General features: G+C 37.4%; 1 protein-coding gene across 1 annotated transcript in view; it reads left to right on the forward strand.

Annotated features, from left to right (window-relative positions):
• The window catches only part of Swt1 (SWT1 RNA endoribonuclease homolog), a 64,578-nt gene that overhangs the window by 3,119 nt on the left and 33,478 nt on the right, over positions 1 to 27,981 (forward strand). The window contains exons 2-13 of the mRNA XM_059280158.1: positions 1,853 to 1,951; positions 4,382 to 4,468; positions 7,093 to 7,176; positions 12,130 to 12,188; positions 12,267 to 12,978; positions 14,988 to 15,047; positions 17,166 to 17,295; positions 18,537 to 18,638; positions 19,146 to 19,334; positions 20,919 to 21,012; positions 24,517 to 24,662; positions 26,851 to 27,014. Of these exons, the coding sequence (XP_059136141.1) occupies positions 1,898 to 1,951; positions 4,382 to 4,468; positions 7,093 to 7,176; positions 12,130 to 12,188; positions 12,267 to 12,978; positions 14,988 to 15,047; positions 17,166 to 17,295; positions 18,537 to 18,638; positions 19,146 to 19,334; positions 20,919 to 21,012; positions 24,517 to 24,662; positions 26,851 to 27,014 (1,881 nt within the window). The 5' untranslated portion in view covers positions 1,853 to 1,897. The remainder of the gene's footprint in view (positions 1 to 1,852; positions 1,952 to 4,381; positions 4,469 to 7,092; positions 7,177 to 12,129; positions 12,189 to 12,266; positions 12,979 to 14,987; positions 15,048 to 17,165; positions 17,296 to 18,536; positions 18,639 to 19,145; positions 19,335 to 20,918; positions 21,013 to 24,516; positions 24,663 to 26,850; positions 27,015 to 27,981) is intronic.

Consider the following 27,981-nt stretch of genomic DNA (forward strand, 5'->3'; position numbering starts at 1 on the left):
TGAGAAGTTTTTATTGGACCCAGGGATATGGGCATCTAAAATATATACAAATCAAACATTTACTGGAGATAAATCTTTATTTAAATTTTTTTTATATATAATTTTATTATTTATTAAAGGTAAAAGCAAATTTGTATACTAATGAAATGTGAAGTCACATGATACAGTACTAGTGAGTGTAGCCAGAAATATGTAGGATTAATTACACATGCTCAGTTAATTTTTAGGCTTGATGTGTTCAGAAACCTTTTAATGTTGCCAGTATAAGGTTGTGACCCATAGTTTAAGAAGCTGGAATCTAGAGAACTGCTCACAGAGGAAGTCTTCCTCAGTTATTTGTTTTAATTTGCATAAAAGGAATGTGAACTTTAGCTAAAATGAATATAAAGTATGTTATAGCACACATGGATGCTGTGCTTGCTAGTTTTAGGTCAAGTTGACAATAGGCTAGAGACATATCTGGGAAGAAGGAATCTTAATTAAGAAAATGTTTCCATAAGATTGGCCTGTAGACAAGTCTGCAGGGCATTTTCTTTCTTTCTTTCTTTCTTTCTTTTTTTTTTTTTGTTTTTTTGTTTTTTTTTTTTTTTTTGGTTTTTTGAGACAGGGTCTCATCATATAGTCTTGGTTAGTCTGGAACTCACTATAAAACACTGTAACCACCACCACCACCACTACCACTACCTCCCAAAACAAAAAAAACCTAGAGTGATCTGAAACTCATTGCGTTCTTCCTGTCTTTGCCTCTGAAGTTCTGGGGTTAAATGCATGTGCCACCACTCTTGGCTAGGGCACTTTTTAAATTAGTAGTTGATGTGGAAGGGCAAAGGTCATTGTGGGTACTTTCACTTCTGGGCAGGAGGTCCTGGGGTGTATGAGGAAGCAGACTGAACTAGTAAGCAGCACTCCTCAAAGCTTCTGCATCAGCTCCTGACTCCACGGTCCTGCCCTGACTTCTTTAGTGGTAGACTGTGTGAGGTGGAAGTATAAACCCTTTCCTTTCCAGCTTGTTTTGGTCATGGTCTTTATTATAGCACTAGAAGTCCTAACTGAGACAGATGCTTTTCCTTGGATTGTGCATCATCTAGTGCTCTTCTGTCTCATTGGAAGAGAAGTTTCTAATAATATTAGTGTATCCAACGCAACAACATTAGACTAACATGGATCAGCAAAAATGTCAAAGGCAGCCTCATACTCTGTGAGCAGTATCTTATTTTAAGAAACAATCCAGGCTGACTTAGAACTCCTGGACTCAGTCTGGCTTCCTGCCTCAGCCTTTAAGTAGCTGATACTACAGATAGCATGGGCCACCAGGCCAGGCTGGAGTAGTTTTTTTGTTTGTTTGGTTGTTTTTTTGTTTGTTTGTTTATTTTGGGGGTTTTGGTTTTTTTTTTCTTTCTCTTATTGTGTCTTCCATGCTACGGGAATGAAATTCTTTAGACAAGAGAAGAGAAGACTACTACTATAAGCCAGAAGGTTTAGCATGAATTCAGCTGTTACCGTAGACTATCTTTGAAGGCAAACATTTTTGATACTTAAGAGATTGTTCTTAGAAGTTTGTTGACTGTTCATGTGTTAATTTTGTAAGTTATTTTCCCTGTTAGCTACCAGCATTAAATCTTATTTATTTTATTTGGTTTGTTTGTTTGAGACAGGGTCTCACTATGTAGCCTGCCACTGTCTCCTGAATGCAGGGAGATCTTATTTTATACAACTTTACTTACTTATTTGAATCATGAATGACCAGGAATAATTTGATTACTTGGCTTGTAATCTTTGTTATATTCATATTGTCACTGCCAGCTATTTACTGTTTTTTGGACTTCACTTTAATGATGTCCTGTCCCAATAGATCTGGTGATGTTTCCAGTCTCTGACCACCGTATCCCAGCACAGAATGCTGCTCTGTACTACCAGTGCCCACAAGCTTGAGACTGTTTATGACCATAAGGTATGGAATGGCTATGGCTATCCTAACAATTTCTTTTCTGTTTTTTTTTTTTTTTTTTTTTTCCCCTTGGCAGATGGTACTGACTTGGTCTAAAGCAGGTCTTGAAAAGTAAAACTGGGTTAGGAAATGGACAGAGAATCTGTGGTTTAGGAAAGAATTGGAAATAGCTCAGGATAAAAAAGTTGATAGACTAAAGAGAATGAATTCACTCATTCATTCACTTAGTCATTCATGACTATGTCTCCAGTTTTTGCTTTGTTCTTTTAAATAGTCTTACTCTGAAGAACTTATTATGTAGCCCTATCTGGCCTGGGACTTGCAGCAATCCTCATGCTGTGGCTTCCAAAATGCTGAGATTATAGGTGTGTTCTATCTATTAAGCCTGTTTACCTTCCAAGTTTTTAATGCAACACACTTTTCAAGGAACTCTAGGTCTAGTAGAAAGCTAACCACATAGGTTATTTATTTAGATCCTACTATATACATCTTTGTGCAAAGTATTTTAAAATTTTTATTATTGTGTGTGCATTAAGTGTCAGTGCGAACTTGTCACAGAGCATGTGTGGAAATGAAAGGATAACTTTCAGGAGTCACTTCTCTTTTACCATGGGATTGGGAGATGAAACTCAGGTCATCAGGCTTGTGCAGGAAGCACTTTTGTCCACTAAGCCATCTTACCAACCTCAAAGTAATTTTTGTATCTATTATACTCTTTGGCTCCTTAAAAAATATTCTAGAGCTGACTGGTGGTGGTGGCGGCGGCGGTGGCACACTGTGGTGATATATTGTGCACACCAATAAAACTTATCTGGGGATCAGAGGACAAAGCCAGCCACTAGATTAGACATAGAGGCCAGACTGTGGTGGCACACACCTTTTTTTTCTTTTTTTTAAGATTTATTTATTTATTATGTATACAGTGTTCTGTCTGCATGTATCCCTGCAGGCCAGAAGAGGGAGCTAGATCTCATTACAGATGGTTGTGAGCCACCATGTGGGTGCTGGGAATTGAACTCAGGACCTCTGGAAGAACAGCCAGTGCTCTTAACCTCTGAGCCATCTCTCCAGCCCCTGTGGCACATACCTTTAATCCTATCACTTGGGAGGCAGAGATCCTGTGTGGATCTCTGTGAGTTCAAGGCCACACTGGGAACAGAGTTGAGTAGTGGTGGCACATGTCTTTAATCCCAGCACTTGAGATCTCATGCCTTTGCTTGGAAAGCACACATGCCTTTGATCCTAGGACATGGCTGGGTGGAGGACGGTATATAAGGCGTGAGGAGACAGGAACTAAGCAGCAGTTCAACTGAGCCCCTCAGGGGTGAGGACTTGAGGCTTTTAGTCTGAGGATTGGTGGAAATAGGATCGGCTGAGGAGTTGCCGAGGTGATGTTGGCTGTGGCTTGTTCTGTTTCTCTGACCTTTTAGCTTTCACCTCAATATCTGGCTCTGGGTTTTTTGTTGTTGTTGTTGTTGTTTTATTAATAAGACCTTTTAAGATTTGCATTACAGAGCACACCTTTGATCCTAGCACTTGGAAGGCAGAGGCTGATGGATCTCTGTGAGTTAGAGGCTAGCCTGGTCTACAGAGCAAGTTCCAGGACAGCCAGATCTGCACAGAGAAACCCTGCCTCAAAAAACAAAACAGAAGCAAAGTTACCTGTATTTTACATAAGATGAAACTGGGGCTTAGAAACATGTATGCAGTTGGTTTGAGTATCACATAATGAGTGACAGTGTGTTGAGAAATGAAGAGTTATGGTTAATCTGTTTTCAGGTGTAAGGAGGGCAAAACAAACAGTCTCTTTAGGCAGCCAATATGATCCTTAAGGGAGAAGGGAGAGTTTCAGGGCTTTGTTTTAAGAACGATTTCTGAAAAGTTGATTGACGAAGCTGAAGGAGCAGATCTTTAGGCAAGAGAATGTAAGTAAAGAATCAGTGAGAGAACTGTAACTTGAGAGTGATTAAAAATTGTTGCTATGCAGAGGACCTTTAAAGCTTTCATCAAAGGGCAAACCTAGATTAAAGGGCAACCTGTGATTCAGATAATTTTCCCCTTGAGTTCACCAAGGAATACTGAAGGGCCATCCGATAGCCAGAAGGAAATGCCTTTAGGTGTGCCTTTTGGGGAAGTATGTCTTGAGGTGTCTCTGAGCCTTAGTATCTTTAAACTCTAAATGAGCCTGGCACTCCCAGGAAATAAAGTTGTTCTCTTTCCTCAGTGAAAGAAACCCAGAGAGTCCCTGTGCATCTGTGGTCATTGATCTTTCCTTAGAACTCTTAAGTTTTAGCTTTTGCTGTGCTGATTTTAGCAAGAAAATGAAAAACATTTTGTAAAACTCCAGTCCTATAGAGCTAAGAGAAGAGTGGCTTGTAATATATTTTTTATTGTGATGGAAAAAAAAAAATGTGTTTTGAATGTTTCTTTTAGTTTCTCAAGATGTCTATCAAAGAATCTTGTGGGAAAGAAGAAAAGTCTCAGAAAAAACAGACCACCTCTCCATCAACTTTTGTTGAAGTAAGAATTTTAGTTTGCAGGATCTATCCCTGGTGTATGAGCTGGCTTTATGGAGCCCATTACCTATGGTGGGAGGCCTTGCTCAGCTGTGATGCGGGGGTGGGGTGGGGTGGGTGGTCCTGCCTCAACTGATTGTGCCAGGCTTTTCAGACTTCCCATGGGAGCCCTTATCCTTTTGGAGGAGGTGATGACATAAAATTTTCTGCCCATCAGTCCCACGGGAAAGCCATTTGCTTTCCATTTTATTTAATTGACGTTATTTAATTTATTGCAAATCTATGGGGTAGTTACTTTTTTTATCCAAATCACAGATAAGAAATTGAGGCTTAGAGAGTAGTTTTCTCTATATGTGCTCTTTTCAAGACTGGTGCTGGTTTCTGTGTTACTAACTCCATCAGTTAACTCTGAGAGCTGTCTTCCTTGACATCTCAGCAGTGTTTGCTGTAGTTGATTATACCTTTTCCTTGAAACTCTTTCCTGACTTGACTTCTGAGATACTTTGCTTTGTTAATTTTCCTTATCTCTTGGTGACTGTTTTTCATATTTCTTTTGATGGTTCCACCATAGTTTTTTCTTGAAGCAGGATTGTCAAGGCATTGTTAATATAGCACAGTCTAGACTCAGACTCATTGTCCTCTTGTCTTAGTCTTACTAAGAGCTGGCATAGAGACATGTGTCACCACACACAGCTCTCACCATTTTTCTTTCTTTTTTTTCTATCTATCTATCTGTGTGTCTGCCTATCTATCTATCTATCTATCTATCTATCTATCTGTTTTTTTGAGACAGGATGTTTCTACATATAGCCCTGGCTATCCTGGAACTTACTCTGCAGACCAGGCTGACCTTGAACCCAAAGATCAACCTGCCTCTGCCTCCCTAGTGCTGAGATTAAAGGGATGTTGCACTAAACCCAGCTTTCTTACTCATTTTTTTAAGCTATAAACTTTCAAGTACTCAAGCTCAGTTTTCCTCATTTAATAAACTACAGTTCTGTTCTTTCAGTTTAGACCAAACTTGGTCATAAGCCTGTACCTGCAGCCAGTCTGTAAGCGATTTCTGTCGGTTTTCTCTTTTTTAACATATTCAAAGTCTTACTACTTTCTTTCTTGCTGTTACCACAATCTAAGCAAAGAACTTGTTTTCCTTAGTTATTCCACTGATTTCTAAATTCTTCCCCGTCTCTGCCTTTGCCTCTTGGTTTATTCTTAACACAGTGACCAATATGATCCTATTACAAATAAGTCAGATTGTGTCACTTCGCTTCTATATACTTTCTTGTGGTTTTCTATGTTAATAGCCCCTCGTTGGGACTGGGAAGGCCATCCACTCTCCCCATTTCATCTTACCATTACTTTCTACTTACTGGCTTCTTTGTTCCAGCCACTTAGGAGCATTCCTGTCTCTGGGGTTTCTCCCTTGTCAATTATTCCCTTTAAATTGAAAATACACCATTTGTTCCATTTTAAAAAATGATTTTACTTTTTTTTTTTTTTTTTCCGGAGCTGAGGACTGAACCCAGGGCCTTGTGCTTGCTAGGCAAGTGCTCTACCACTTGCTAAATCCCCAACCCTAGTGATTTTACTTTTTAAATTATGTATATAAGTGTGTGTCTGTCTGAACATGTGAATACAGGTGCCAAGGAATCTAGAAGAGGACTTTAGATCCCCTAAGCCTAAGTTGCATGCAGATGTGAATTGCCTGATATGGGTGTCAGGAACCAAATAAGTCCACTGTAAGAACAGTATGTATTCTTAAACTCTTAGCCGTCTCTCCAGCCATGTTTCTTTTTATTTTAGATAGGGTCTTAAGTATCCAGGTTGGCCTCAAATTCCTGGGGGCTAGGAATGACCTTGAGTGTCTGATCATCTTGTCCCTACCTCCTGAGTACTTGGATTGCAAGTGTGCACCGCTATGCTGGTGTATATAGTGCTGAAGATTGCATCCAAGGCCTTATGCATGCTAGACAAGCAGTCTACCTACTGAGCCACATATCCAACCCTTGTTTCTTTAGTTAGGTCTCCATTCAGCTGTCAGTTTATCAATTGAACCTTTTATGAACACATTTAAAAATGGCAGATCTTCCTTCTTACAGCTCTTCACCCTTCTTGTCTACCTTCTGTTTTATTTCATCCAAAATATCATCTGACATTCTAAACTTATTAGTTGTTTATTTGTAAATTTTTGCACTAGATCTTAACCTTTATGGAAACAAGAACTTATTTATTTATTTGTTTTTGTTTGTTTGTTTGTTTTAAAGGCTCAGTTCATGGTCTGAACATTTTTGGTACATAGTAGATACTTCAAACAACATTGTCTTCAGCCTTTTGAGTTCAGGAGCCACTGACAAGTAGGACATCAGTTTTCTTTTATGGACTGAATAGTGCTGTGGCAATGCTGTCTCACAATGTTCTTACCTGACTGTACTTACATCATCTCCAGTTTGTAAGCACCCAGGGCTTCTAATTTCTCTTTGAGTCCTCCTAGTTGAGCTCCCTTCTTATTAAAGTTTGTGTCTCTAAATGAGCTGGTTTTTGAAAGAGAATGTCAGTTTATAATAGTGATTAAGTCATGCTTTATTTTGTGCTTTTATGTTCATTTTTCCTCCTGAATGGCGTTCTTAGGACAAGAAGGAGGGAGAAATATCAGCAGGCTCTGCTAGTTCAGCGTACTGTGTTAAACCTGTTTCAACAAAGAAGAGAAAACTGGTAAGTGTTTAGATACCATAACTCAATCAATACTATTTATCTTGAGGTTTTTTTGTTTTTGTTTTTTTTAAATTTTCATGAGATTGACTCTTACTATATTGTTGAGGCTGGCCTTGAACTCTTGGAATAATCAATCCTGTTTTACTCTTCCAAGTAGTTGGAACTATAGGCATGTGATACTCAGTGCGCTTTGATATAGTAAAGCTTTGATGTACAGTTAAAGGGTCTATGATACAAAATTTCTCTCTGTATTTTTCTATAATTTTTCTCTCTTGTGCTTAACTTGTGAAACTCAATAAAAACCAGTGTTTTGTTTTTCCTTTTATTTGCCAAAAGTCATTTATTAGGTTTTTGCTTTTTTTGAGGCAGAGTTTCACTCTGTAGCCTTGGCTGGCCTAGAGCTTGATAACATAAACCAGGCTGGCCTCAAACTCACAGAGATCTGCCTGCCTCTCCTGAGTGCTGGGATTAACCGCATGTGTCACCACCCCCAGCAGGTTTTATTTTTTATGTTGGTAGACCCTATTACATAGAGTTAGGCAACATGGAAATAAATTCAGAGAGTTTTTCTGTCTTATATATATTTGTTATATATGTTATATTTGTTTTTACAGTTTATTTATTTATTGAGACAAGATCTTGCTATGTAGCTCATAGATCAAGTAGATCTGGAATCCTGGAACTTAGAATCTTCCTGCCTCTCGAGTGCTAAAATCATAGGCATGTACCACCAGGCTTGCCTTACATTCTCTTTTTGAAGTAATTGAAGTAGATACATTGCTTGCACTTTCAGATTTAGAGATTGAGATAAAATTGAGATGCACAAAATCAAATAATTTGTTCACTAATATAAAATTAAATGCAGGAGCAGAGCCAAATCTAGATTTCTTTCTGTTCTTTCACTAATGGTGAAAACAGTAACAGCCAATTAAACACATGAAGCTAGTTCATGGGTGGCTCATGAAGTACTGGCCACATTGAAGTGATGGGTAAAGAAGGAGTGAAAGTTCTAGGAATGCAGAATTGTGTTTAATAATTGTTTTCTTTTTATATACAGGGATGTATAAATTTGTGTCTTTGTGTGGAGTACACGTGTGTCAGTGTGTTTGTGTTCATGTGGTTTTGTGCACATATGCATGGAGGCAAGAAGTCAACATTGCATGAGTTCCTTGTTATTCTCATCTTACTATTGGAAGCAGAGTCTTTTACTATACCAGGAGTTTACTGATTTGGCTAGGCTGTTTGGCCAGTTAGCTCCCAGGATTTACTTGTTTTCACCTCCACAGTGCTAGGTCACACCTGTAATATCAGTACTCAGGAAGCTAAGGCCAGGAGGATTGCTGCAAATTTGAGGTTAGCCTAGGTTATACAGTTCTAGTTCAGCCTGGGGTATAGAATGAGATTCCCATTTCCAAAGAAGGGAAGGAAAGAAGGAAGGAAGGAGGGAGGGAGGGAGGGAGAAGGAAAGAGTAAAGATATGTTACAAAGATTAAAATGGTATATTTTTTTTAACTTTTATTTTTTTCTCATACATTACATTCCCACCACAGTTTTTCCTTCCACTCCTCCCAATCCCTCCCCCAGATCAACTCTTCCTCTGCTTCCTTAAAAAAAAGAAAACAGGCCTCCCAGGAGTATCCACTGAACATGATCTAAGAAGATGCAGTAAGACTGAGCTCAAACCCTCATATCACAGCTGGACATGGCAACCTAGTAGGAGGAAAAGGGTCCTGAGCACAGACAAAGGAGTCAGAGAAATCTGCTTCCCCACTCCCATTGTTGGGAGTCCCACAAGAATACTAAGCTATACAACCATGAGGTGTATGTAGAGGATCTAGCTCAGACCCATAGAGGATCTATGCTTGTCACTTCAGTTTCTGTGACCTATGAGTCCTGCTTAATCAATCGATCCTGTGGGCCTTGTTCTCCTGGTGTCCTCTACCCCTCTGGTTCAATCCTTCCTCTCCCTATTCTGCAGGGTTCCCCTGGCTTCACCTAGTGTTGGGCTGTGGGTCTCTGCATCTGCTCCCATCAGTTGCTGGATGATGCCCCTCTGATGACAACTGGGCTAGGCACCAATCTATGAGTATAGCAGAATATCCTTAGGAGTCATTTCATTGACTTTTTTTTCTTTACCGATTGTGTTTGGTTCTATCCTGGGTCTCTGGGCTGTCCTGCCTCTGGTTTCTGGCCATCCAGGCAGTGTCAGGCATGGGCTCTCTATGGTGGTATGGGCAACAAGTTGGACCAGTCATAGGTTGGCCACTCCACAAGTTCTGTACCACCATTGCCCCAGCACGACTTGTAGGCAGGACAGTTTGTAGGTTGAAAGTTTTGTGACTGCGTTGATGTCCCGGTCCTACTGCTAGGAGCCTTGCCTGGTTATAGAAGATGGCCAGTTCGGGCTCTGTATCCCCATTACTAGGAGGCTTTGATAGGGTCACTCTCACAGATTGCAAGGAGTTTCCACTGCATTAGGTTTCTACATCTCCCCCCCCCCCCAATGCCCACCAGTTGCAGTTGTCTGTCTCAGTACTCTTTCTCTCTGTCTCTTTTACACACTTACCCTGGCCTGATCCCTCCTGTTTCCATCTCCACCCATCCTCAGTTCACCCACAAAATCTACTCTATTTTCCCTTCCCCTTGAGCCTTCTTTTTACTTAGGCTCTCTTGAGTCTGTGGATTGTGGCATGTTTGTCCTTCACTTAACAGCTGATGTCCACTTACAAGTGAGTACATACCATGTTTGACTTTCTGGGTTTAGGTTACCTCACTCAGGTTGATCTTTTCTAGTTCCATCCATTTGCCTGCAAATTTCATGATGTCATTGTTTTTTTTAACATCTGAGTAATACTCCATTGTGTAAATATATTACATTTTCTTTATCCATTCTTCAGTTAAGAGACATTTAGGTTGTTTTCAGTTTCTTGCTATTATTAAGTCTCTATGGACATAGTTATGGTAGTGTCCTCTGGGTATGTGCCCAAGAGTGGTATAGCTAGGTCTTGACGTAGATCAATTCCCAGAAGTTTTCTGAGGAACCACCATGTTGATTTTCATAGTGGCTATACTATTTTGCACTCCCACCAGCAGTGGAGGAGTGTTCCCCTTGCTCCACATACTCGCCAGCGTGAGCTGTCACTTGTGTTTTTTATCTTAGCCATTCTGACAGGTATAAGGTAGAATCTTAAAGTAGTTTTGATTTGCATTTCCCTCATGGCTAAGGATGTTGAACATAAAATGATATTCTTAGACTGTAAGATTAGAACTTGTTCTAGGTGAATAAGCAGTGAGTGAATGTGAGTACCTTGTGCAATACTGCACATTAGATTAAAGTTTAAAAATTCTAAATACTTAGGCTATATTAAATGTATTAAAGCATTTTTCTTCAATAATAGATCAGCCTTAATGTAGTCTTTTCAATTTATAAACTTTACTACTCAGCCTTTTGACTCATTTGTAATAACAGTTTAAAACACATTATTGAATTACAAAATTTTTTTTCTTTGTATCTTTATGAATGTTTTCTTTGTAACTTAAATTTTTTTCTTTAAAATTTTTTGTTAAAAACTAAGACACACAGACACTGGCCAGTTCCCACACAGGGTCAGGGTCAGAATCTATGGTAGTAACACATGGCGTTGTCATCTGTGCTTTCTTCTAGCACACCTCCAAAGACATGCCTGAGACTTTTTTGAGGCTTCACCTCTTAGAATTGTGTCGCAGTTTGCTTGGTTTGTCTTGTTTTCTCATCACAGATTGGATTGCTAAACAGACAATGTAGTGCTTGCAGCACGAACATTCTCTATAATGGAAGCCTTTTGGTGTTGGGGGTTGTGGTGTTTTAAAGCTTTTTTTTTTTTTTTTTTTTTTTTTTTAAGATTTAGCTATTTATTATATATACATATTCTCATTACAGATGGTTGAGAGCCACCATGTGGTTGCTGGGAATTGAACTCAGGACCTCTGGAAGAACAGTCAGTGCTCTTAACCACTGAGCCATCTCTCCAGCCCATTTTAAAGCTTTTATGTAGCTTGTTGAGGTCTGCAAAAGCTTCTGCAGTGTCCTTCACTGAGAGTTTTCTTGAGAGTTGTTTATGTTCTCCTGAGGTTTCTTTTTCTCATGACTTTTTGCAGCTATGCATTCTTTTCCAGTTTCATCATGGAATCACTATTACATGTGTGGTCTGTCATTGATTGAAATGAAATACTGTGTGGTACATGATAGTGATTAAATGTGTTTGAGTTTATTGTTTTTATATCAGTCTTCTAGTGTTGGGGATCAGACCCAAGGCCTTACACATGCTGAGTACACACACTATTAGCCCCCAATCTTCTTATTTGTACTCTGCCAAATTAAATTTGGTCCAATCTTAAGTATTTAATTTATCCTCTCCTCACTGTCCTTTTCCTTCTCTTTGCTCCTTGACAGAATCTCTCTCCTGCTAGCTTGGCTGATTTATATTTTTCTACTGAATTCATATTACTTACTGCTTTCAATCTTTCACCTATACTTATCTTTTCCCATGAGTATCTTCCACCCTTTAGTGGCAGATGTTTTGAATTCTTAGCACATACTGACTGTATTCTACTTTGACATTTAGTTATATCCTTCTAGTTAGGCTGTCTATACATATTCTTTATGCCTCCTTTATCTTTTTGTGTCTGGATCCTCAGAGTACATAGATGGGATTATGGAATTGAGTCAGACAGATGTATTTTGGATCATGACAGTGCTACTAACTTCCACTGTGATGATCAGAAAGATGCCAAACTCTGTAAGCTTTGGATGCTTTGTCTATAAAATAAAGGTGATAATGTCTGCTCCAAAATGATTAGAGATGAAGTAAACTATTATGGTTCATGAACACAGATGTTTCCCATTCTTCTTCCTTGTAACTGTAACAACAGAACACAATTTATATTTTCTAAATAATTTTTTTTTAATTTCAGAAACCAGATGATACAGACATTGTATACTATAATACAAACAGAAAACAAGATCTGAAAAGGTAAATTCTCTATTTTTCTTGACATCTTTTTACAGTATGTATAATAAACAAAACCTAAGTTTCTGTGCTGCTTTATAGATTGACTGTAGAAGTTGACACACCCAGAAAGAGACCAAAATTGAGTTCTTCAACCCAAGGACCTACTAAACTCCAAGTAACATCATACTCAAATAACAATCAAATTACTTCACAGAGTTGTTCATCAAATGGAATGAAAGATTCTAAACTTAAAGATAGTAAATTGACAAATATTAGAAGTAAGCTTGGTTATGAAATAAAAAAACATAGCAGCATTAAAATTACCAAAGATATGAAGTCTAAAGCTGAAGGCCAGACAAAGGAAAAGAATTGGCCTCATTCATGTATTCAGGAGAATATGAAAGAGCTCAAGAAAGCAAAGAACAATAAACTTAGAGACAGTTCTGAAGAATTGGAAAAATGCAAGAAAAATCAACTTCCTCAGAATTATAATTTCAACAATATAACCAAGGAACCATTTGAATCTGGAAGGAAGAAGATCAGCTTCAAAATTCCCAAAAAATCCTCTAACACCATCCAGAAGCTTGTAGAAGAAAATGTCTTTAGTGTAGATTCTAGGAAGTCAAAGATCAAGCAGAAGGAAAAGGAATGCTTGAAAAGTTCCCAGATGTCATTAGATTTGACCAGGCACAAAGCTGGAAACTTGTTTTCAGATTCCGCATGCAAGCAGACTGTTTGTGAGGGGAAAAGAAGAGACCATCAAGAGCATCCAGAAATTATTAGTTCAGATTCTAAGGAAAACTGTACCCAGGTAATGTATAAAATGAAGGATTTGGTTTTAGCAAAAATATTTATTTAAAATACTCAGGTTGCTTCTGTTATTGATGATAATCATAGAGGACTGATTCAAATTTAGTCATGCAGATAATGTATCTGTGTCTTGTTTTATTCCCTTTTGTTCCAGTGTCCTTAGGATGATATTGCTACTACCTGGTTTTGGAATCCGGGTAGTATCCAGGTTCTTGTGTTCTGGGACAAAGGACTGGACAGAGACATACAGATCATAGTAATCAAAGGGAGAAAATTTATTCAGAAAGGATACCATTCCAGACAGTGACAGTTTATTAGAAGATATACTTCCAAGGGGAGGAAGCGGCTGGGGCAGAGAGGAACTTTAGCAACTCAGCTTCCGACCTACTGCACAGAGTTGTAGTTTTATGTTATTTTAGTGTGGACTTTTAGCTTATTTGCATTTAGCTTATATGCTTTTCTGTGCGTACTTGTTACATGCGGTTCTGCATACAACTTCATGTGTTGCATGTCACATCTTAAATTAGAATCTTAAATCTCTACCCAGGGGTATATAATATTATAATAAACTTTACACCTTTTATAAGAGTTGCCATGGTCATGGTAATAGGACAGGTATTGCTATGGGACAGTGACTAAGACTGTCTCATAAGAAAGCCTAGTGTTTTGTATCTTGTAGATGGAAGAGAGGCACTAAGAGGTAATCAGGGAAGCAAGATAGTCATGTTTTCCCACTTAGATCCCCCCCCCCCCCACACACACACAGAGTTTCTCTGTGTAGTTTTGATGCCTGTCCCAGAAGTCATTTTGTAGACCAGGCTGGCCTTGAACTCACAGAGATCTATCAGCCTCTTGCCTCCCGAATGCTGGGATTAAAGGTGTGCACTACCACCGTCTGGCTCATTCAGTGTATTTAATAAAGCATAGTAAGGTGCGGCATTAGTTAAATGCCCGCTATTGCTTCCATTTGTATTAGGCTTAGGAAGTTTCAAGACCACATGAATTTCCTGCATTAGGTGATAGATTCATTGACCTCTCTGGAAGAGATATGAGGTCAGAGAGCACTGAGTAGAACATGGGTATTAGAGTATCTAGTTACAAGCAGTTTTGATTATTCTAGCTAGCTTCCTTGGCACTTTTAAGAAAACCTTAAAGAAATTTAATAAGATTTAAAAGTAAGGGAGATCTTGTCATAAAATATTAAAGTGCTGGCACAGAGTTGGAATTCATGGAAAGATTTTTTTCAATTTTGTTAGAAGACAGAAAATAAAACAGACCTCTGGTGCTGTCACTACATACAATAGGTTTTTGGTCTTTTCTCCTTAGCCGTGATACAGTCCTTAGATTTCTTTTGTTTTTTTATCAGGCCACTTTTAGAAATGGCTCAATGACTTCTATACTTGATCTTAGCCAAAGGGCTGTGAAGCAATTCAGTGATTTCTGAATAAAATTTTTCTGCCATTGAAAGCCTGCTTATTTTTCTTTAGAATGGGTATTCTTTAGGGGGGGTGTATAATTCTGTTAATTGAAAGATGAGTATTTTAATGATTAAAATCCCTAAAGAATATGACTCAGATTTGAGTCAATTATGACATGGTAGAATAGGTCTTTTCTAGGGGTGATTCTCATACGGAGGCAGTTTTATCTCTCAGGGTATTTATTAGTGCCTGGAGAACTTTTGTTTGTCAATATGGTGGGGCTGGCAAGATGGCTCGATAGATGAAGGCACTTGCCACCAAGCCTGATGACTTGGTTTGATTCTTGGGACCCACATGGTGGAAGGAGAGAGTTGACTTCCCCCAAGTTGTCCTTTGACTTACACACACATAGATAGATAGATAGATAGATAGATAGATAGATAGATAGATAGATAGATAGATAGGTAGATAGATATTCTTATTTTATTTTTTGTTGGGGCCAGGATGGGTACCAGTTCTGGTAGTTGGCCATTTGAATTCAGAGATGCTATACATCACACAAGGCTTAACTCAAAATCCTTTCTCATTTCAGAATTTTGAAACACCATGTTCTTCAGTGTCATCTGAGAATGTCCAAGATACAGATGAAGAGGTTACTGATGCACTTACTTTGGTTATTTTAAAGAAATTCAACCAATTCTTTCTTCTTTTTTGGGTGTGTGTGTGAAGGTGTGGAACAGGGTCTCACTATGTAGCCTAGGCTCTGATCTCAAACTTACGATCCTCCTGACTCGGCCTCCTGAATGGTGGAGTTACAAGTATATGCCAGGATGCCTAGCTAAGCAGTTCCTACTTTTAATAAAATGTCTATAAAAACCTTTGGAGCCGGGCGGTGGTGGCGCATGCCTTTAATCCCAGCACTCGGGAGGCAGAGCCAGGTGGATCTTTGTGAGTTCGAGGCCAGCCTGGGTTACCAAGTGAGTTCCAGGAAAAGGCGCAAAGCTACACAGAGAAACCCTGTCTCAAAAAACAAAAAACAAAAAACAAAAAAAACAAAAACCTTTGGAGAATGAAAGCAATGATGTCTCTACTTAAACGCCAAAAAAATTCTTTTATTGATTTATTAGGTTCAGTTTATAAGTTTTCAATTAGGTCATCAAACACCATTTGGAGGGGCTAGGGATGTAGTGCAGTTGGAGTGCTTGTCTAGCAGTATAAGACTTTGGGTTTAATCCTAGCATGTGGGCAGGGGTGATTACTGAGAGAAGTCTTTACATTTACTTGACTTTTGCCTTGGTTTCTAATAAGCTAATCTGTTTTAAACAGAGGGTAGTATTCATGTGCTACAAGTTAATTTTTTTTTTAATTTAATGCTATGCTTTTGCATGTGTATAGCTAGAGTTGCCAAAATGTAATATGACATCAACATGTTCTTCATTTTTCTACTCAACAATAAGATGAAATTATTATTGTCAAATGAAAGTCCATAGTATTTTATCTTTTTACCCATTGCTCTATTTCCCACCTAGAATCTTCTGACTTATCTTCATACAATTATTGTGTACATTTTTTTTTTTTTTTTTTGAGACAAAATTTCTCTGTGTAGCTTTTTGAAGCCTGTCCTGGAACTCACTTTGTAGGCCAGGCTGACCTGGAACTCACAGAGATTCACCTGCCTTTGTCTCCCAAGTGCTAGGATTAAAGGTGTGTACCACCACTACCCGGCCTATTGTGTACAATTTTATGTTGCCTGAGTAAATTAAAATTCACTAACATTTTATATTTTTCTCTTTAAAAGGTTGTGGATAACTTATTTGTAATAGTTACTTTTATTTTCCTGTCTTATGAGTCAGTGCCCCTTGATAGAAAACTGTTCATGACTGCTTTAAAGATAGAATATATTCTCATTTCTTCTTTCTTTTTAAATTTTAACGTAGTTTCTCACTATATTACTCAGGCTAGCCTTGTTCTTGCTGTGTAAAGAAGGCTAGCCTTGAACTTATGATCTTCCAGCCTCAGCCTTCTGAGAGCTGGAATTGTAGGTGTGTGCCACCATGCCCAGCCATATTTAATTTTTTTTATATCAAAATACCATCAGAGAAATACTTCTAAAGTGAGAAGGATCTTAAGATTTATAGTTCAGAGCCAACGAGATGGCTTGGGGGTTAAAGGTGCTTGTGCAATACACTCCTGTATTATCCCAGTGCAAAATAAAGTTTAAAGTGTAACACAATTAGTAATAAAAGATTCAGAGTTTAGTTTCTGATAGTGGATAAGTAGTATTAGAAATCTCAAGGACAGTGGACGAGATATTTTTGGTTTTTGGTAGAGCCAGGGATTGAATCCAGGGCCTCACACATGCTGGGCAAGCTTTCTAGCACTCACCTATAGCCTCAGTTCACACTCTTAGAGAAAGCTGACTCTTTTAAAGTACTTTGAGATGAGAATAGATATGAGAATGAACTTATTTCGATGTCTATATACTAGGTTTTATGAAAGGAACTTCACATGACTTACTTTAATAATATAAAAATCCTAAAGAAAATAGATAAAATTTGATATTCCTTATAGATGGGCAAATTAAGTTCTAAAGTAGTAAAATAGTTTGCTTGCCTGAGGCTATAGAAAGGAACTGATTTTAAAACTGTATGGTTATAAATCCATATATCTTACTGTGCTGTCTTTATTTCTGTAAGGTGTTTTCATGATGTATTGCTTTCTTCTCTAATTAAATAACCCAGATATTTCACTGGGGTCTTTTACAATTTAGATGCAGATAGTAGAAGAGCTCCATGCTGCCCGTGTGGGAAAAAGTGTGCATTTACCTGTGGTTCCACCTGCCGGAGAGTTAATGAGTATGGAAATTGACTTGGTGGAAGAGGATGTACCTTCTTCTGCTGGTATATGCTATATATTAATTTATATGATCTGTTCTTTTCTAAGAATTGTTGCACTAACATCAAGTTTTTACAGTGTACAGATGAAAGTGTTAAAATGTGCTTGTTTAAAATGATAATCATGTATTTCTTACCCTATGAGACATTTTTCCAAGAATAACCAAGTTACACATTGTCTTTTATGCTTTGCTCTTAATTATAACTTTTAGTTCTTTCAAGAAGGCAGTTTGTTTAAAGGTATTATTTTCATGGTTTCTTTGTTAATATAGTAAAATTTTTACTACTGGGAACAGATAATAAACACTGGACATTGTAGTACATGCCTGTTGTTCCAGCTCTTGGGAAGCTGAGGCAGGAGAATTAGGAGTTCAAGACTATCTTGGACTACGTAGAGTTCCAGGACAGCCTGTTCTATATAGTCTTATATATTTCTTGTCTCAAAAATAAGATTACATAAATTAATATACTATTTTGAATTCTCTGTAAAAATTATAGTACTACCTCTTACTCATATTTAAAGCACTCATATTTTACAAATTTCTAAGCATTTTTCTGTATGATCTAGTAGGAAACTTACCAGATCTTCCCATAGGTCCTATGAAATAACACTGCTGCTTTTATATATTTTCTTTCTTTTACACATATTTAGCTTTTCAATTATATTTTATTGAGAGTATAACAAAATTAATTTATACTTCTTGAGTGCATAGCTATCAGGGATGCAGGGTAAGATTTAGAACCGTAGTTACTGCTGGGGCAGGTCAGTTTATGATTAAAATATACCCACAATTTATGATAGTTTGCTGGGGTAGGACTTATGATTACTGTTTTTTCTGTTAAGAATTGAAATAACTAGAGTTTTGTAGTCCTTGTTTAAAGGACTTCTTCCTATAAGAATGTTCCTAAAAGTACTTGTATAGACAGTTCTTGACCCTGTTTGTTCCTGCGTTGCTTCACCTTACCTTCTCTTGACCTAGACAAGTCCTCCTTTGACCCTCTTCTGCCCAGACTCTCTGGCATAAACAAGGTTGTGGGTCCAGCCCAGGGAACCCTCGCCTGGGAAGAATTTTACATGGCAACAAGTAATGGCTCAGATAGATAGCAGCTTGAGAATCCTCTGATTGATTCTCTTACGCCATTATGCTTACAAGACAGAGAGGTTTTGTGTACTTCTGTGATACCCAAATTTGGTCATAATTTATTATCAAGTGTCATGAAATCCTAACTCTACTCTTCTTCTCTAGCAAATACTGCCACAGACAAAAAGCTTCTAATTGTTATTGACACAAATATTCTGATGAATCATCTCAAATTTGTTAAAATTTTGAAGACAACAGAAATACCAGGTATATATAAAATTCACAGATTGTGACTTTCTTTTTTGAGTGATATTCTATATTAACAGTTGCTTTTTTTCTCACAGTCATATCCCATCATCTGAATTTTTTTTTTAAGATATCCTAATCTAGGAATCTAAAATACACTTTTAGATGGCACTTATTACATTTTAAAATTATTTGTTTATTGTGAAATTGTTTACATTGTAAATCTTGATTATAGGACTCATGTCTGCTAAATTCATTCTTTTTGTGATCTGGTAGTTTTTTTAATATTTAAATTCTTAACATGCCATAGGATGTATGTGGCAGTTAGAGAATGACTTACAGACAGCTTGTAGGATTCTCTTTTTCTCCTGCTACCATGTGGGTCCTCAGACTTGGCAGCAAATATTCTTACCCACCAAGCCATCAGCATGGCCTGGAGCCTGTGTACTTTAAAACTTTGACCTCTACAGAAATTGATTTAGTAGCTCAGTACATGTTGGATTCTAAGAAGTCTTTCTGTTTTCTTAGGCTTTGACACACTTGTGTTACTAATTCCCTGGGTGGTTGTACAAGAGCTAGATCGTATGAAGGCAGGAAAACTACTAAAACACGTCCAGCATAAAGCTGTACCTGCAATTCATTTCATCAATGACAGCCTCAAAAGTCAAGATAGAAAGCTGTGGGGTCAGTCATTACAGCTGGCATCCCAAAAACTTTGTAAGTATTGTTCCTGAGTATGCCTTGATAAAGATTTCTTTGAGTGCTGGCTTATTATTGGAGGGAAATGCTTTAAAAACTAACAGTGTGTAGCCATTAGAGTGTGAAATCGAATGGGTGTTGTGACCATTTGTGACTCATTTTGGGAGTCTTTGGTTTTGTTTTATTGTTTTTCCTATACTTTCTTTGGCCGTGTTAGTATTTCACAGATAATGATTACATCGTTTGTATGCATACTTGGTTATACTATAGAACTTTGGATTTCACCCTCTCTTTTGTTTTTTTATAATGATTTACATTTCCTTTCTATTGCTCCCTCTCCCTCCTTCTCCTTCTCTCCCCCTTCTGTCTTCTCTTGTTCCTTTCGTCTGTCTTCTCTCTTTAGTCTTTTTCCTCCTCTGTCCCCCTCCCCTCTTCTCCCTTCTGTTCCTCTCTTCCTCTCACTTTCTCTGCCCCCCTCTTTTCTTTTTGTTTTTCAAGACATGGTCTTAGCCCAGGCAGACCATGAGCTCACTATGTAGGTGCAAATGACTTGGAGCTCCTTAGCCTCCTGCCTGTACTCTGCCAGTGTGTGCTGTCATGCCTGGCTCACTTTTTGTGTTTTCTGCCAAGGGCCCGTGTTTCTTGTACTTCTCTAAATGCAGTGTTTTGGAGGTTAAGGATAAACAAGACACAAGAAAATTAGTTACAGACTGTGAAGTCTGGATTTGGAGTTCTGAAGACATTGTTCTTGCTGTCTTCATTTTATTTAACGAGTTTTCTGCCTTTCAGATATATTTTAAAAAATAGATGCTTACACAGTTTTAGCTTTATAGCAAAATTGAGCAGACGTTATGGAAATTTCTCATATCCTTCCTATTCCCATACATAATAATTCTTTTGTAATCAATACCTCCCACCAGAATAAGAAATATATTACAGCCAGGCATGGTTGCTCACGCCCTAAATCCTAGCACTTGGGAGGCAGACGTAGGCAAATCTCTCTGAGTTCGAAACCAGCTAGCTCTACATAGTGAGTTCTAGGGACAGCTAAGTCTGTAGAAAGACCCTGTCTCAAAAGACCAAAAAAGAAATGTATTATAATCAGTGAACCCCCCCTTGACACATCATTGCCACCCAGTTTACATTGTATGGGTTTGGAGAAATATATAGTGACATGTATCCACCATGCTAGTATCAGAGTAGCTTCATTTCCTCACAATCTACATATTTTTGTGTAAATATTGCCTAGATTACTCAGGTGATACCCTGATTTCTTATCTTTGGGTGTATTTTTCTGGTGTGTGTATATACATGTTTGTGTGTGTGCACCCTGTGCATGGGAAGACACAGTTATTCTGAAGAAACAGGCACTTATTTATTGATTGAGCTATTGTCCCAGCCATCCCTGCCATCCCTGCCACCACTCCAGCTTTTCCCCCCATTGCCTTGGTCTTACTTAGTAGCCCAGGCTGACCTTGAATTTGTGACAATCTTCCTGCCTCAGTCTCTTGAATATTGGAATTACAGGCATGATTCAACATGCTCAAGCAGTATCTAGATTTCTAATATACTTATTGACAGTTGCCTTTGCTACATTTGCAGATGGATTGAGTGATGAGAACAATGATGATCGAGTATTAAAATGCTGTCTTCAGTACCAGGAATTATTTCCATGTTCTCTTGTTATTCTGTGCACGTGAGTGTCATAGTCATTGTGGGGTTTTTTTTGTTTGTTTGTTTTGTTTTTTAAATAATAGCTTATGGTAAAGAATTTTAAAAATTTTATTCACCAAATTAAGGATTAAACACTTAATTATTTTCTAAATCTACCACTAATCATACTCAGCTATTATTTTTTTATGATATATGATTCTAGAGGAATGAGATACTAAATGGATGAACTTTTATTTCAATTTAATTTATGTAATAGTCAGAACACTTTGGAGAGGGGGGGAAAGTTGATATCAAAATCTTAAAGAATTTTTCAGTCATATGAGGCAAGAAGTTGGTTATTTATTTATATACAAGGAGAGGGTAGCTTATGTTACATTATGTTATGGGTGCCTCTTCAGTAAATTTACCTGCGCTAGAATCCTAGGTCTGTCAGTTGTCAGATGTATGAATCTGGACAGTTTTCCTAACTTAGATTCTTTGTGCATAATAAACAGAAGAATGAATACCTGCTTCATAAGGTTTATTAGTCAGTATATGTAAAGGAATTAGAGTAGTCCCTACCACATGGTCAAATCTTTTTTTTTTTTTTTTTTTTTTAATTGAGACAAGGTAACCATGTATCCCTGGTTGGCCTAGAACTTTTTCTTTTTGATTTTTCAAGACAGGGTTTCTCTGTATAGCCCTAGCTGTCCTGGAATTGTCTCTGTAGACCAGGCTGGCCTTAAACCCAGGGATTCGCATGCCTCTGCTTCCTGAGTACTGGGATTAAAGGTATGTGCCACCACTGCCTGGCTAGCCTAGAAGTCTTAGGTAGAGCAGGTTGGTATCAAACTCACAAAGATCCACGTGCCTGTGTGCCCTAAGTAGTGGGATTAAAGGTATGTGCTGCTACATGGTTTTTCTTTTAAGTGATGATAATGTGAGTTGTATAAGTCATCTATCCACTTGTACCTATTGTGAGGATGTATCTGTTTGGTTGTGTGGATAATGATGGTGATGATGTTACAGTTATTATCAGTGATAGTTGTAATTGGGAATATTGTTGATAGTAGTAATAGGGAAAAAAATGCAACACAATATACTATGCATTATTTTCTTTGAAGGTTTGGAAAACAACTTTTATTTAAAGAGATGAGAAGGCAGACTTCTCATGAGATGAGGGGATCTGGAATCAGAATCCACTGCAATGGATTATTTTAAGTGTTTCAGTTAGATTTGCTCTCTGAAATTTGAGCTAACAGCCTCAATATCCGTGATTCTTCTAAGCTCCAGACTAATATACTCACCTACTTATTTGATAGCTTTACTTGTATATTGAAGACATTTGAAATTCATCATCATTAAAAAATGAACTATTGGTTTTTTCTTCTAAACTATTTTTTTTTGTATTTCTCCTTGGTATTATATCCCAACCTCAGTTTCCTCTCCCTCCTCTTCTCCCAGTTCCTCCCTTCAACTGCTCCTCTCCCCCAGATCCATTCCTCCATTTTCCCTCACAAAAGGGCATGCCTCCTAGGGGTATCAACCAAACATGACATATCGAGTTGCAATAAGACTAGGCATATCCCCTCGTATTAAGGCTGAATGAGGCAACCCAGTAGGAGGAAATGGTCCTAAAAGCAGGTAAAAGAGTCAGAGACAGCCCTACTAGGAGTCCCACAAGAATACCATGTAGAATATTCATTTATACTGTGTGAATATATGTTGCTGTGATTGGTTTAAATAAAGAAGCTGACTGGCCAGTAGCCGAACAGGATAAGGTTAGGCAGAAGAGCCAAACTGAATATGCTGGGAGGAAGAAGGGCAAAGTCTGGAGAGTCACCAGCAGATGCAGAGAGAAGCAAGATGGGTATGCCGTACTGAGAAAAGGTACCCAGCCACATGGCAAAACAGAGATTAAAAAAATACGGGTTAATTAAAATGTAAGAGTTAGCTAGTAATAAGCCTGAGCTATTGGCCGAGCATTATAATTAATATTAAGCCTCTGTGTCAGTTATTTGGGAACTGGTGAGCGGGACAGAAACTTCCACCTACAATACCAAGCTACACAACCATAATGTATGCAGAAGGCCTAGGTCAGACCCATAAAGGCTCCCTGATTGTCGCTTCAGTCTGTGAGCCCATATGAGCCCTGATTAGTTGATTATGTGGGCCGTTTTTTTGTGCCCTTGACCCCTCTGGCTCAGCCCTTTCCCCTTCCTCTTCCTCAGGATTCCCTGAGCTCTTCCTAACCTAAACTATTTTTTAAGTGAGTGAAAAGTGCCACATCCTGTTTCCAACGCGCTATGCGGAGTCCTGTTGATACTCACTGTTCTTTCACACTCCAGTATGAAAAGACCATACTTTCATACTTGGGTCTCTTCGTTTTCTCCCTGCCATGAACCCAGTTAAGACACTGTTAAGTTACTGTCCCTCTTCTACTCTCAACTCCATCATGCTTGCTACTTCCACACTCACTGCCTTTATTCTTCTAAAAATTAAAATGACACTTCCTTATTTTTAAAAAGATTTACATTATGAAGAATTCCAACAATATTCAAAGTGAAGAAGAATAAACTCTTGGGGCTGGGAATATAGTTGAGTGGCAGAGCACTTACTAGTATCTATGAGGTCCTAGACTCAATTCCCAGTTCTAGAAGGGAGGGAAGAATGAAATCCTAATGTAGCTACAACAGTTATTAAGAGTCTGCCATTTTTCCTGCTTTCTATCATCTGTATCTTTATCCACTTCCTATCTAGCCAGATTATTTTTACATGGCTCTTTGTTTTTGAGGGAAAATGTACTTAACATTGGGATGCATAAATATATTAATAGCTATCAGCATTATCAAATTGACACAGTGGTATAGTTCATATTTCTCTCAATATAAAAAAACATTTCCATCATCCCAGAAAGTGCTGTTATGCCTTTCTTCCCCCCTTTTTTCTTGTTTCTTAAGATGAAGCTTAGGAGCTGGGGAGATGTCTCAGCAGTTAAAAGTGTGTATTGCCTTTGCAGAGGACCTGAGTTTGGTTTCCAACCCGGCATTGGGCAGCTTACAACTACCTAGAACTTTAGTCTCAGAGAATCTGACAGCCTCTCCAGGCCTCTGTGGGCACTCGTGCTCTGATGCATGTGTGCATAAGCACACACATACAAATACTGAATGAAAATTGAAAATATGTGAACTATACTAGTGCTTAAAGAAAAGTTTATAGAAGCTTCAAATAATCTAAGCATTAATCTTTTTGGAGTTTTTATAATTTTTAATTTTGTGTATGTATGCATGTATGGGTATGTGGGTATTAGTGCCACAGAGGCGAGGGGCATCTTGTACTCTGAATGAACAGGAAGTACTCTTAACCACTTATTGACCCAAATATATATATATATATATATATATATATAGTCCCATATAAATGCTTTTATCAAGTTCATTTCTAAACTTCTTAACCATTTTTAATGTTTATATTGATAACCTGTGTGTTTAAATTGACATGTAGTTAATCTCATAAAATGTTTTTTTTTCCCTAACCACACCTTTAGGGATGATAGAAATTTAAGAACTAAAGGCCTGATAAGTGGTGTGAAGTCACTCAGTAAAGAAGAATTGGATTCAGAGATACTATCTTTAGTTCTGAACACAAATATGTGTCATCAGCCTTGTATTTCTAAGCAACAGTTGAAAACAGGTAATATTTTTACTATGAATGATTAGAAATGCATCTCATGCACTAATATTTTTTATAACATTTGAAACTAATAAATTTTCATCTAGTACATTTAAAATAATAGTAAGTTTTGAACACTTATATGAATTAAATGAAAATTGTAAAAAGCGAAAGCAAACATTACTATTATTACTGCCCATGTCTATATACTTTTACCAATTAATTTTAATTTTATCCATTTTCTCACACTTATTTTTACCTATTGTCATTGTAGACATGTTAACTTGTACCTTGCAAAGTATATCGTTTAAATTATTAATAGCTGTAGGAAATATTCTTTTGAAGTGGAACTTTTTAAGTTTTTATAAAATTAGCTTCATATTTCCTAACCCTTTATTAATACAGAAAAGCAAATATCATACAACTCTAGTAAAATAGTTTTTTCTTAAAATTTAAACTAATAATTAAGAAATATAAGGGCAATACTGCTTTTTTATTAGAATGATCTATTCTGCGATTTGATATTTGATGGGCTGTTGCATTGCATGGCACTATTTATAAATGTATCCCAACTTTTCCTCTGTGGGAAACTTTCCTTCAGTGCTTAGGAACGCTTCCTGCTCTTTCCCAGGACCAGAGTTCAGTTGCCAGCATTTACAAATAGCTCTAGCTCCAGGGATCTGACCATTTTTCTGACCTTTTCTCCTCTGTAATTGTTGATTTTTTTTTTTACATTAGATATACTTTTATAAGTAATTGTATAAATATTAATGTACTTATATATATTGCTTCCTTCTGTTTTTGAGAATAGTATATCTTTTTTTTTTTAAGTTTCTTTTTTTAAGTTTTTTTTTTTTTTTTGGTTTTTTGAGACAGGGTTTCTCTGTGTAGCTTTGTACCTTTCCTGGATCTCGCTCTGTAGACCAGGCTGGCCTCGAACTCACAAAGATCCACCTGCCTCTGCCTCCCAAGTGCTGGGATTAAAGGTGTGTGCCACCACCGCCCGGCGAGAATAGTATATCTTTGTCGTGATACTCAAAATGACATTTGGGAGTATTACAGGACAGTTTAGTTTATGTTTTTTCAGGAGTGAACTTTCAGTTTGCCCATTATATTACTGTCATTTTAAATCCTTAGCTGGTGTTTGTAGAGATAAGTCACTTAATATTTGAATTTTGCTATAAGAAAATTGTAGTTATTTTTCAAATGTAAAAGTATAATGTTAATGAGATGGTAACAACTGAACTTATAAAAGCTTATTTTGGAAGAGGATGGCATGAGTATATATAAATCAGAAACTTTCTTCATTTTAAAATACTTTATTGATGTAGGTTGAAATATGCACTGTTTGGGGAAAGAAAACCAATTTTGATGCAATTTCTGTGTAGTTAAAAAACAATCAGAAAATAAGGCATTCTTGTAATTCTTCTGTTTGAAAAAAATAAAATTCATTTCAGCACTGAGAAAAAGTGGATCCAAAGTCCCTCCCCTAACCAAGGAACTACTGGCGACTGACTGATACCTGCTAGGAAAGAGAAAATCTGTTTTCTCCAATGGAGTCTCCCTGGGCATATCAGCCACACTCTAGCGCAGGCCCAGTGCCCAGGAATAGTTGGCTAACACAAGATAGACTTTTTTTTTGTAGGCTTTTTGTTTCATGTTTCATTTTGGTATTTTTTAATCTTATTGTTTTTTTGTTTGTTTTGATTTTTTTTTAATAATTAAAAACAATGCCTTAATGTTAAGAGATGGGCAATAAATAAAAATGTAAACTGAGGCCAGTGACGTGGCTCAATGGATAAAAGCACTTGCTGCACACACACAAAAAGAGGATAGTAAAACTCAGTTTAGTTAAAATAACTTGGTTTTTCATATTTCCGTTTGAGTAAAAAAAAAAACATTTTAGGGTTATTTATTTATTTATTGTAAAAAAACCTAAGTAGGGGCATATTGCTCAGCTGGTGAAATACTTCCCTAGAATGAGCTTAGCCCTGCCTTTATGTTTGATCCCAGTATAATATAAACCTAGCATGATGATGCACACTTGTAATCCCAGCACTGGGGAATAGAGACAAGAGGGTCAGAAGGTCATGGTCATCCTCAGTTACACCATAACTTTGAGACCTGCTTGTACTGCTTGAAACCCTGTCTCAAAATAAAACGAAAGATCACCTCCTCTTTTAGTAAAGCCTGAAACTTTGTCTTAAAGAAACAGCACCTGTAGAGGAGACATCTAAGGAAGAATCTACAAATTCTGGACTGGCCATTCTGCTTGAACGCATTATATGTGATCTTGAAAAATCTCTTGGGACAGCTTTATCTTCAATATTAGAAACAGAAATGAAAATTGCTTTTGGAGATCTTTGGATGGAGGTACCTAGTTAACTGTATTAATTGAGATTTCTTTTTATTATTGATGATTTGTTATCTTAGAAGATATTGGTGTAAATTACAAAACTGTACAGTAATCCGTATTACATTTTCTCTTAAGTTTTATAATAACTTAAAAATTATTAAATTAATTTTATATATTTATTTTGTGAATGTGTGTGCACAAGTATGTGTATGTGTGCAGGCGTGTGTTTGCCATGGTACTCCTGTAGAAGTCAGGACAGTTTGGCAGGAATTGGTTCTCTCCTTCTGTCATGATTAAACTCAGGTTGTCAGGTTTGGTGGCAAGTGCCTTAATATGCTGAACCATCTTTCTGGCCTTGTGATAACTTTTTGATAATTATATGATGAACATTTCTTAAAGGTTAGGAGTATATAGTATTTATTTAATTTGAACAGAGCAAAAGTAGATTTATTAAGGAAAAATGAGAAAGAAGAGGTACTCTAAGGGAAGATTCTGTTTGTTTTAAATTAATGAATAGTTATTGTGCATCTGCAATGAATATTTGATGCATTGACCTCTTAGAGTTTAAATTGAATCTTTAAAGTTTTTTCACAAGGACTAGAAGTATAGCTTAGTTGGTAGAATGGTTGCCTCAGATGCCTGAGGCCACAGGTTTTATTCCCAATGCCACATAAATCATGTGTAGTGGCATATGCCTATAATCCTAGCACTTGAAGGTAGATATAAGAGGATCAGGAATAAATCTTGAGACTATCTTTGGCTATGTAATAAGCTTGGGATACAAGAGACCCTGTCTCCAAACAAATACTTTGCTCATTCAATTTGATTTGTTCAAAATGTGTGGCAGAATTTCTATTTGATTTTGTGTGTATGTTTGTGTTTCGAGACATGGTTTCTCTGTGTAAACCAAACTGTCCTGGAACTTGCTCTGTAGACCAGGCTGGCTTTGAACTCACAGAGATCCGCCTGCCTCTGCCTCCCGAG

Source organism: Peromyscus eremicus, chromosome 15 (genome assembly GCF_949786415.1).
Source record: "Peromyscus eremicus chromosome 15, PerEre_H2_v1, whole genome shotgun sequence".
Classification (NCBI taxonomy): domain Eukaryota; kingdom Metazoa; phylum Chordata; class Mammalia; order Rodentia; family Cricetidae; genus Peromyscus; species Peromyscus eremicus.